The sequence below is a fragment of the Mytilus galloprovincialis genome, chromosome 13 (genome assembly GCF_965363235.1).
Source record: "Mytilus galloprovincialis chromosome 13, xbMytGall1.hap1.1, whole genome shotgun sequence".
In the NCBI taxonomy this organism is placed as follows: Eukaryota; Metazoa; Mollusca; class Bivalvia; order Mytilida; family Mytilidae; genus Mytilus; species Mytilus galloprovincialis.
In genome coordinates, this window is record NC_134850.1 from 40,141,159 (window position 1) to 40,153,629 (window position 12,471).

General features: G+C 32.2%; 1 protein-coding gene across 7 annotated transcripts in view; it reads left to right on the forward strand.

The window, feature by feature from the left end:
• The window catches only part of LOC143056022 (segment polarity protein dishevelled homolog DVL-3-like), a 54,566-nt gene that overhangs the window by 26,294 nt on the left and 15,801 nt on the right, over nt 1–12,471 (forward strand). For all 7 annotated transcript variants that reach the window (XM_076229093.1, XM_076229090.1, XM_076229091.1 and 4 more), the window contains 4 exons: nt 5,089–5,303; nt 8,042–8,111; nt 9,334–9,421; nt 10,043–10,171. In XM_076229093.1, the coding sequence (XP_076085208.1) occupies nt 5,089–5,303; nt 8,042–8,111; nt 9,334–9,421; nt 10,043–10,171 (502 nt within the window). The remainder of the gene's footprint in view (nt 1–5,088; nt 5,304–8,041; nt 8,112–9,333; nt 9,422–10,042; nt 10,172–12,471) is intronic.

The following is a 12,471-nucleotide window of genomic DNA, read 5'->3' on the forward strand; positions in this document are numbered from 1 at the left end:
TCTTTGCAAAACTCCACCCTGCATTTGCAGTTATATTTATAAGTGAAACAGTAAATATAAATACAATGTTACAAATGTTAACAGATGTGGGTTTATTACTATAACTGTTTATTTACTGTAAATTATAAGCCTCTGTTTTTAGGTTTTGAACGTTTTTAAGAAGTTCTTTGTATTAAATCTTTGATCGTTGATTAAATCATTCAGTAAAGAGTGCCATATGCACTTGGAAGGTTTATTTATGTGACTTATTACAGCAGATAATTGTAAGAATTTCATCTTCAGCAATATCATATTTTTATATCAACAGATAAAAATTATATAATAACTAATTTTACACACAACAAGGTCTTTTATCTGTGGAAAACTTATTAATAAATACTGATATATAATTGTATAAAAGTATTGTTTATGTTTATTATGATAATAAACTTCCTACATGGTTTATGTTATTCAAGTCAGACTTATATAAAACATAAGGATTTGATATACATTTTACATAATGCTGTTTTGTCATGATAGTGCTGTAATAATTGAAATAAAAGTGTTGTAAGATATGTTGAAGGGACAGTAATCTTATCCAATATACATTTTTAGGCAGTTAAGCTGCCTTATGCGAGCACCCTGGATTTGTGTTCTACCCAATAAATGCTGAAATACGTGCCATTGTTATCATCTAGCTGGCTACTATGGTTATTTATAACTTATTGGACAGTTTTTTCATACTTTTCATTCTGGATTACAAAAAATATGACCAGAAAAACCTTAAATGATCGTCGATTTTCCCAAAAGTTTTGAAGTTGCACATAGAAAGTAGAGCACATTAGGAATCCTTATGTAGTTTATTGTCCCCCGAGCTTTTGGCTAAGATGTCAAAGAACAAATGTATGAAATATTTAATCGCCGTAAATCTCTAAAGACAAGTAGTTAAGATTTCCCAAATTGCAAAAGTCGTAGGAATATTGTGTCATCAATACGTAGTCAACTACGTCAGTAGTCTATTAATATAAGTTCAACTGATCACGCTGTTGGCGGCAATTTTGAATTAGAAGACGAAATTTTCGTATCTTTTCAATTTGGACGCAGGGGTTCAAATTAGCGATTGTCCGAGGTCTGCGACATTCCACTTTTGCAGTCGGACTTTCTACTTGGTTACTAGCTACGCCCGACATGCCCGACGGACCTTGAAAGAAAATAAAAAAATAACTTTGCAAACGTTTTTACCAAAGTTTCGATCTAATAAACGATCTCAAACTTATTTTCATCATTACTATTTATGACAGCGATGTTCAATTTGTTCAACCGCTAGCTTTATACAGAAAATCGCCGACATATAATGTGTAAATCCGAGTAAAATCGTATCTCACTATCTGTTAAAAACAACATTGAAAACAAAATGGCTGCCGCGAGAAGACAATTACAATATCGGATCCGATTCCATAAGCGGATAAGGGTAATCCCGGGTTTTGGCTATTAACTAAAAAATCCAGAAGGTGACAAAATACATCTTTGCATGGTAAAGAAATATAAACACTAGAATTGAAAACCAAAACATATATGTAAAAGAAAGAAAAAGCAGAAAATATTTTGTACACGAATTTTAATGTCAAAATCCAATACAATGTGACAGCTGGGAACAGTTTATCTGACAATATATATGTTCCTGGTAACAGTATAAATTTTCTTTATCAGTGATAAATGTTGGTAATGCATGTTAGATGCTTTTAAAGTTAAACATATTACTGCAATTTCAAGGGGTATTTTTTTCTTCTCCATTTTGATAGGTCATTTAAAATAGCTGGAACTTTCTTATATAAAAAAAAAAAAAGATGTGGTATGATTGCCAATGAAACAACTATCCACAAGAGACCAAAATGACACAGACATTAACAACTATAGGTCATCGTATGGACTTCAACAAGGAGCAAAGCCCATACACTATAGTCAGCTATAAAAGGCCCCGATAAGACAATGTAAAACAATTCAAACGAGAAAACTAACGGCCCTATTTATATAAAAAAAAATAACAAAAAACAAATATGTAACACATAAACAAACGACAACCACTGAATTACAGGCTCCTGACTTGGGACAGGCACAAATAGTGCAACTATATTATATGATACCTGAATGTAAGCAAATCATATGATATATAGGTGGAGTCCATTGGGCCACTCTACCTCCTCCTGTTTGATAACTTTGAAACGGATGAGATCCCCACCCCTCAACCATATACATTCATGTATGTCAGAGACTAAATAACTAATCAAATGAAATAATGGGGAAGTCCCTAGGATCACCCCACCCCTCCATGTTTTAGAACTTGGAAACAGTCGAGATCCCCACCCCTAAACCATATTTATTCATGTATGGGACAATATATATATAATCAAATGAAATATAGGTGGAGTCCCTGGGGGTCACCCCATCCCTCCTGTTTGAGAACTTGGTAACGGTCGAGATCCCCACCCCTAAACCATATATCTTCATGTAGGGGACAATTTAACTAATCAAATGAAATATAGGGGGATTCCCTGCGGGTAACCCCACCCCTCCTATTTGAGAACTTGGAAACGGTCGAGATCCCCACCCCTAAACCATATATATTCATGTATGGGACAATATAACAAATCATATGAAATATAGGTGGAGTTCGTGGGGCCACTCTACCCCTTTCTGTTTGAGAATTTATAACGGTCGAGATCCACAATCTTAAACAATATATTTTTATGTATGGGACAATATTACAAATCAAATGAATTATAAGGGGGTCCTTATGGTCACTGTACACCCTCCTGTTTGAGAACTTATATGTATGGGACAAGATAACACATTAAATGAAATATAAGGGTAGTCCCTAGGGTCACCCACCCCCTCTTGTGTGTGTTTTGAGAACTTGTATAAGATTGAAATACCAACTCCTAAACTAAACCATATGGCAGATTTTACAGTATTGTGTTCTGTCTCCTACTTTCATGTTGCTAACGTGACGGAGACAAAAATGAGTAACATTAGCGACATTTGGACATGTCACATGAGCAACAACATCTTTAAAAGTTAAAATGTATGCACACAGTGATGTTTAATATATGCCTGGAGTAATAAAATTGTACAGTCTGGTTTAGAATTTCTAAATATACAGAATGTCATTTGCAGGTGTACTTTATATCAAATGAATACACAAGAAACCAATTCGTAATAGTAACATTAGCAACATCTACTATCATGACATTACGTTTTGTTGCGAACGTCTTTTTGATGGACGGAATACATTTAAGGTCCTCTTGTAACGATATTACATACAACTTACCTTCTTTGCTACCCCATCATGTGAAGAAACTGACTCCGAATCTATTTCTGCAAAGGGCGATATCGTAACTCCTATACAGGAGAGTTACAGATCTAAATATATGTTGCTCACGTGACACTGATTTGGACGGAAACCTCAAGTAGTAACGTTCGCAAAAAATAAAACAGCCAATGATATTGATTCCTCAAGTCCTTTGACCCCCTTACGTCATCCAAATTTAATATGATTGCTATTTTCAATTATTTATAAAACCCGGGATAAAAATAACTACAATGGCCTGTCTGAGAACCAAAAGGAAAATTGGGATCGTGACATACCACAATGGACGGAAAAGACGTGACGTTAGCAACAATATTATTAAATTACCTTTTTTAGCCTTTACCAATAAAAATCTGCCTTAAAGTTATGATTAAAACACAAAAGAAGACTTTTTATTAAAATATAAGTCCATGTTATTAGGCTCAACTTATAAATAATACTTCAAAATTCCACTCCAAATAAGCTGGATGTCAGTAAAGTAGGTCATGATGTCTATTCCATGTCCAATATTTTGAAATTGAAAACCCTCTAATTCTAACAAAAAACACAAACACAGAGTAATTTTTATTTTTATTTACTCAGAAAGACACATTTTATTCAATAACATAATTCATTACTCCATTAATATTACACAGTCTGTTTCACAGTTTCAGCAATTGCTTTTTTGATGGATACAAAAAAACAATAATTCCTTCTTATTGTAAAATCTGCCATATTCATTCGTGTTTGTCATTTCAAAAAGATTGAATGACATACAATGTCAATCTCATGGACGTCACATATGCATGTCTCTTTGCTAGACCTAACCAACATGTACTAGACCTTGTCCAATTTCAGGCGACCATGGGAATGAATAATTATGGGAACTTTGTTTGGAAGACTTCGTAACAGCATTATGTTACAATCATTTTTTTGATAATTAAAAAAATTTATTGATGGAAAATAATTAGTAGGTTTAAAGAATTTACCTTAATTATAATTTGAATTATTTCTGGTCCTATAAAAATTTTCATTTTCATATGGCTCATTTTAAAGAAAACATATCTTTCAAGCCGAAGAATGTTTGACCAACTGTTTTTATAATTACCTGTCATTTTATTCCAAACTCAGAAATCATAGACTTGGGGTGAATGTGGGGGACATTTACATTTACTATGGACAGGTTAGACAGACCTCACCTTTAATCCCTGTAGTATTAAACATTTGTCTGATGTGTGTCTCATAACTTTTGTACTGTTGAACACAAACTCAGTTTTCTTTCCATGGAAGCAAGTCCATTCATACTTTTACAAGCTCGTACTAAAGTCAACTTGAACTACTAACAGTCAACTAATACCAACGTTAACTATCAACTAGAAGAACTGCAATCATTGCAAACTTGTATCACTGCAGACTCTATGACCATGAAAAAAATATACTTGATATATGCGTTGCTTTAAAAAACTTCGACAAAATATGAATTATTTGCCTAAATGATTAATTCATTAAATGAACATAAATGTACAATATATGAATGTTAAATGTTTGTTCTTTTTAAAAATCTTTAAAAAAAAATTGAAGCAACGTTGCAACAGTTTTTATAATTATGTTTGGCTTGGTTTTTGGTTAACTGCCTACAGCGCTTACAGTGCTTTGATTTATTGATCTTGAACAGATCCTTTTGTTAATTGTTAGAAAGTTAGAAGTAGGATCATCTGGATGAACACTGAAGATGATATTCATTTCTTTTTTGTATGTTTCAGGTCCACCTCGAACTAACGGTCACAGTAAACATCATGGTCATTCATACGATTCTTCCACCGTGCTCAGTAGTGATATAGACACCACTAGTTTCTTTGATACCGACGATGACAGTCGATTTTCTACAGTCACAGACACAACCAACCGAACTGCCTCAAAATATGGCCGTCAAAAGAGACGACAAAGACGGAAACATCGGATGCCCCCTATTAGTCGGGTAATTACACAGAAGTGACAAGTGTATAGCAAACAAATACAAATAATTGTTCCATGACATGCTTTCTGCAACAATTGTTTATTTATGCTTTGTGCTTATGCTGGTCCTAAAAAGGTCGAATACTGCTGAACAAAGCATTATATGCAATTTTAAGGTTACAGTAGTTTACCATTATTAAAATCTTTTAAATTGATTAAATAGGGACAAAATAAGAAAACAAACAAACTGAGGGAATTGCATGAATTTCAAAAGTAGCGTCAAATTCAGAGTAAGCGTTTCCTGCTATGCATGCATCACTGGACATAAGAATTCACACTCAGTAACAATGAGATGATCAGTTTCTAGGTCTAAGACTGTCAAAATATATTACTAGTGAGTTTAGACACAAACACATTGACAATTAACAAAACAAAAAATAACCGATATGTGACTAGATTAAAAAATATTTGAACACTCTATTTTAATTGCTATTCTTCACATTAAAATATGTTCTAGGTGGTAAGTGTAAATGCTTTGAATAAAGCAGGCTGGTTTGCCTGAACATAATATAGATATCTAATGTTTTTGATAATAATTTATTTTTCAAAGCGATTCATTATTATACATCAAACTTTTATAATTTGATGATGCAACACGTTTTTAGATGAACAATTTATTTCAGTGGACATATGCTTCTTATAATTGAATGAAATTTAGTTGTATTAATAAAATGTAAGGCATGTTAGATTTTATGATATTTGTAATTTGTAAATGGAGATGTAGGGATTTATTAAGGTAGGGAACAATTTAAAAGTATTCTTAGTTAGAATAAAAAAAAAAAACTTTGACAACTTTTCAAATGCTAATTAGTAAACAGTATAATGAGATTTTAAATTAATTACTAGTACATTGAGCATTCTCAACAGCTACTGGCAAGTTTTGAAAATCTGTGCACTTTCTAAATTAATGCATTGCATGGGCTTACAATATAAGACACACTTTGAACAGTGTACATTTTAACAATTAGCTAGAGAGTTAAACTTCTAAATGCACAATCAAGTTATGGTTTCAAATCTACAATTGGCATATATATTTAACACAAATGTTATTTCTAGATTAACATACTTTTATTCAGAAACATCTTTGACAATTTTATTATTGCAAATAACTTGATTGAAAAGGTTTTGCACTTAAAGATTTGGCAGTACTCAGTATGTTCTGAAATTATATGAATTTTACACAATTTGTGTACCATCGTTCAGCTATTGCAATAATTAATGCACCAAAAAATTTCTAAATTTTGATTATTCCTTGAAGCTTTCAGGGGTCACCACACTTCAAAATTATAGGGAGAAGTCACTTCTCCCTGGCAGCCAAACAGGGAGAAGTGAAGACCCAACAGGGAGACTTCAGGGAGAAGTGAAGGCCCAACAGGGAGACTTCAGGGAAAATCAACAGATCGCGTTTATACTTTTATTGAATAAAATTTGTTGTTACTTTTCTAATCATTTTTTCATGACAATTGCTAAGGAAGTACATTTTGTAAGTCCTTGTCTTGCCATGCTTGTAGTCTGAAATACTTTTTTTATGTAAATGTGATCCTATACAAATTGTCAAAAAATATCATGACATAAGGACCATAAGTTAGTGACATAAGAGCTATGTTTATTCTGGTAGGTCTGAATGAATTGAAGATTTGACCTGGATCAAATTATGCTGCATTTCAAAGATTTTAAAATTAAACCAAGTCCAAGAACCTTTTAAAACAAAAATGATATTCAATTAAGAAAAGTTAAAATACGGTTTCACTGTCCTTCATAGCTAAGATCATGATTCAAAATGCATTTGTTGTTAAAATAATATTTAATAAGAATTCAGAGAGAAAACTGTTTGACATGTGTTTTCAAAAATATACGACTTTGGAAGTAAATATTGCCGTTCCTTATCAAATTAATAAGCAGATATTCATTGAAATACTGTTTAAAGGACCTTTAGCTGAAACAAAGCACATGTATCAGTCTGTAAAACAAAATCTTGAACAAAAAACCGACTGCGTTTTGTAGTTTATAATTGTTGTGCTGGTTCCCGGCAGCGTTCTTAAGGTAACTACATACGTAGTAAAAATACAAGCGAATACCAGTTGATAATATTCCGTTTTTGAATAGAAATCTGAATTTTTTTATGAGACATCACATTTTGTCAGTAAATATAAGAACATAAAAATTAATAGTGCATTTCAATATGGATAAGGTAAATGATGAGAGATGAAAAGATGAAATGGCGCCATCTACAATTTTCAATAACAAAGATGGCGGACAATAAACAATCATAACAAAATCGAGATTTTTCTTTTTTCTTGCTTATAGTACACCCGGGCATGCAATTTTTACGTTGATGTATGATACTATCGCGGAGAAATCAGTTCTGAATTTGGGGAAACATGCTTTGTATTTCAATACCTATCGGTCGTTTACGTTTGAATCGAGAATTTCTCAAAAATCATGAGGTGACATTGGGGAATTTTACTGAAAATCGAGGGCGACATAAACTTCTCCCTGGAGCTTCTCTAGAGCGAAGTGGGGAGACCTAGAGCGACTTTGTCGCTCACTTCGCCTGGTATGGTGACCCCTGGCTTTATCGGCTCAACATTTCAACCCTTGTGTATTTGGCTCACATGTATGTTCACTGACTCTAATGACAAGAGATATTTGTAATTTCAATACTAACAAAATTGTGATGTCTTTCTTTTTTCTTTTCAGGCATCGTCCTTTAGTAGTATTACAGATTCAACAATGTCCTTAAATGTGATTGTGGTTACATTAAATATGGGTAAGTAAGGGGGGGTTAAAAAATAGTATGGTTAAAAAGAAAATTACATTGAAACACAAACATATTTAGGGGTGGCAGGTATAAATATTGCTACAAGGACTGCAACATGTCTTTTGTTAAAGATTTTGACCTGATTGCTGTACAGCCTCTTTAGCACTGATATGACATCTAGCAATCATTAATCAATCAACATTAATGTAAAATACTAAAGTTACATTCTTCATTTACTGTAAATTCAGAAATTATTGCGATTTTGTCATTTTAGACTTAAATGCGATTTAAATTGTTACGATATTGAGAAAAATCCTGTTTTATTCATATGAAATATTTCAAAATGCTAGTTTAAATTATTGTGTTTACAACTCAGTCGCATTTTTTGCAATAATAAAAACTTCTGAATTTACAGTATTTAGAAATAAGACTGTTATTAGGCATACGGACAAGTCTTTAAATACAGATAACAAAGCAGGATTTGATAGATTTGGACATGAGACAATATTACATAAAATACTGTAAAATAACTTTGCCAAACAAAACCAAAAATCTTTTTTTTTATGCACCATCTACAATAGTAGAAGGGTATTATGTTTTCTGGTCTGTGGGTCCATTATCTGTCCTTCTGTACGTTTGTCTGTTCATCCGTCTGTCCTGTTTCAGGTTAAAGTTTTTGGTCAAGGTAGTTTTTGATGAAGCTGAAGTCCAATCAACTTGAATCTTAGTGCACATGTGCCCTATGATATGATCTTTCTAATTTAAATGCCAAATAAGAGATTTTACCCCATTTTCTGGGTCCACTAAACATAGAAAATGATAGTGTGAGTGGGGCATCTGTGTACTATGGACACATTCTTGTTTGACATATTTGTGGATACATCTGAGTTTTTTTAATATGATGTAAAAAAGCAACAGGTTACAATATTGAGACAGCTTCTTTAGTAAAGACAAGACCATCACAATTTAAGATTACTTTTCAAGTCTGATTGTAATAAAATGCATGAGAAATCAGAGAATCATGAGAAGTAGAACAAATCACAAAATATGAAAGGTGAGAAATCCAAATAACTGACAAATTGACAAAGCACTAAAAAAAGCATACTCTGAATTACACAGGTAAACATTGAAACAATTATGAAGTTTGCAAAGTCTTGAAAATTTAAGCTTCAAACTGTGGGGGTAAACTGCATTGATTGAATAAATGATATTCATCTTCTTTCTATTTCAGACACAGTCAACTTTTTAGGAATCAGTATCGTAGGCCAAAGTAACAAAGGTGGTGATGGTGGTATATATGTTGGTTCTATTATGAAAGGGTAAGATTGTCTTTTTGTGAACAGCTTAATTTATGGCACATGAACATTAGTTTAAACTATATTTTGTTCAAATAAATCAATACATAGTATACTCTTCTAATACATGAAATAAAGAAGATTCAGAATTAACAAGCATGAGGATTATCTGATTAAGCAGTATCAGACAGGGTCAAATCATTAGGAAGTGACAACCTCAATGGTCTGGTAGCGCATACTTACTGGTTTTGTCATCCATTTGATAGCATTAATCTATCTGCAACCACTGTCAAACATGGTTTTTCTGGCTCATAATTAAATATCATTTTTTTTATGTAAATAATGGATGTATTTTAAAAAGTACAAATTCAAATACAACTACACAACAACTGTTACAAAAATTATTCATTTATTGAGGGGTTGTGTTTCTTTTTCATATAAACGACTCATGTAAAGCTGCATATCAAATGCTTACTTTTAAGTAAAAATTCATCTCAGTAGTATGTACAAGCATAGTATATATTATTCAGGTATATTAAGATGCAATGTTTTAAGTTGTTAAGAAAAAAAGTTAATATTTATCATGAAATATTGCTGTTGACTGATATATGTGACTTTTAATTAATAAATGAATTTGTTTTTCAGTGGTGCTGTAGCTCAGGATGGTCGTATAGAACCTGGTGATATGATTTTAGAAGTCAACGGCATTAGTTTTGAAAATTTAAGTAATGATGATGCAGTTCGAGTTCTGAGAGAAGCTGTACAAAAACCTGGGTAGGTGATAAAACTCCGGACTGAGTGAACAATTGTCAATCATTCTAGTCGTGGAAGAACTGTTTTACCATAAGAATACTCGTGAAATTTTGAAGAAAAGTTTATAGTTTTAAACACATAAAAATCATGATACAGACTTCATTAGTTTGAAATACACACAAATGTATCTCAGAAAAGTTAAAGGAAAATCCTCTAGTTGTTGTTTAAAATAAAAAAATAAAAAACCGTTTCTTAAAACTGTAAATGACAATTAATTTTTACTGTTAAAAGATCTTCTAGTGTTATTGATCACTGGTTATACGACCGCAAAATTTGAAAAAATTTTCGTCGTATATTGCTATCACGTTGTCGTCGTCGTCGTCGTCCGAATACTTTTAGTTTTCGCACTCTAACTTTAGTAAAAGTGAATAGAAATCTATGAAATTTTAACACAAGGTTTATGACCACAAAAGGAAGGTTGGGATTGATTTTGGGAGTTTTGGTTCCAACATTTTAGGAATTAGGGACCAAAAAGGGCCCAAATAAGCATTTTCTTGGTTTTCGCACTATAACTTTAGTTTAAGTTAATAGAAATCTATGAAATTTTGACACAAGGTTTATGACCACAAAAGAAAGGTTGGGATTGATTTTGGGAGTTTTGGTTCCAACAGTTTAGGAATTAGGGGCCAAAAAAGGGCCCAAATAAGCATTATTCTTGGTTTTCGCACAATTACTTTAGTTTAAGTATATAGAAATCAATGAAATTTAAACACAATGTTTATGACCACAAAAGGAAGGTTGGTATTGATTATGGGAGTTTAGGTCCCAACAGTTTAGAAATTAGGGGCCAAAAAGAGACCCAAATAAGCATTTTTCTTGGTTTTCGCACCATAACTTTAGTATAAGTAAATAGAAATCTATGAAATTTAAACACAAGGTTTATGACCATAAAAGGAAGGTTGGTATTGATTTTGAGAGTTTTGGTCCCAACAGTTTAGGAATAAAGGGCCCAAAGGGTCCAAAATTAAACTTTGTTTGATTTCATCAAAAATTGAATAATTGGGGTTCTTTGATATGCCGATTTTTAACTGTGTATGTAGATTCTTAATTTTTGGTCCCGTTTTCAAATTGGTCTACATTAAGGTCCAAAGGGTCCAAAATTAAACTTAGTTTGATTTTAACAAAAATTGAATCCTTGGGGTTCTTTGATATGCTGAATCTAAAAATGTACTTAGATTTTTGATTATGGGCCCAGTTTTCAAGTTGGTCAAAATCGGGGTCCAAAATTAAACTTTGTTTGATTTCATCAAAAATTTAATAATTGAGGTTCTTTGATATGTCAAATCTAACTGTGTATGTAGATTCTTAATTTTTGGTCCCGTTTTAAAATTGGTCTACATTAAAGTCCAAAGGGTCCAAAATTAAACTAAGTTTGATTTTAACAAAAATTGAATTCTTGGGCCTCTTTGATATGCTGAATCTAAACATGTACTTAGATTTTTGATTATGGGCCCAGTTTTCAAGTTGGTCCAAATCAGGATCCAAAATTATTATATTAAGTATTGTGCAATAGCAAGAAATTTTCAATTGCACAGTATTCAGCAATAGCAAGAAATCCTCAATTGCACAGTATTGTGCAATAGCAAGAAATCTTCAATTGCACAGTATTGTGCAATAGCAAATATTTTCAATTGCACAGTATTGCACAATAGCAAGAAATATCTAATTGCACAATATTGTGCAATAGCAAGAAATTCCAATTGGATTTCAATTGGAGTTATCTTTCTTTGTCCAGAATAGTAGTTGAATCAACTTAAATCATTGTTTTATACAATATACAATGTATATTCACTTTTACTACCAACTGATAGATTAAAACAATCTTTACCATTCAGTGATAACAAGCACTTTTTTTACATTTTAATATTTTATGATGTATTTAAATGAGTAATTATTGTTGCAAACTTCATTAGAAATTTAGAAATTTGAATTGAGATCAGTTTTGAAATAAGGGAAAGAGGGATTTGAAAAAATTTGGGGGGTCAATTTTTCATTTCAGATTTCATAAATAAAAAGAAAATTTCTTCAAACATTTTTTTGAGAGGATTAATATTCAACGGCATAGTGAATTGCTCAAAGGCAAAATTTTTTTTTAAAGTTCATTAGACCACATTCATTCTGTGTCAGAAACCTATGCTGTGTCAACTATTTAATCACAATCCAAATTTAGAGCTGAATCCAGCTTGAATGTTGTGTCCATACTTGCCCCAACCGTTCAGGGTTCAACCTCTGCGGTCGTATAAAGCATCTGGTTATTAGTT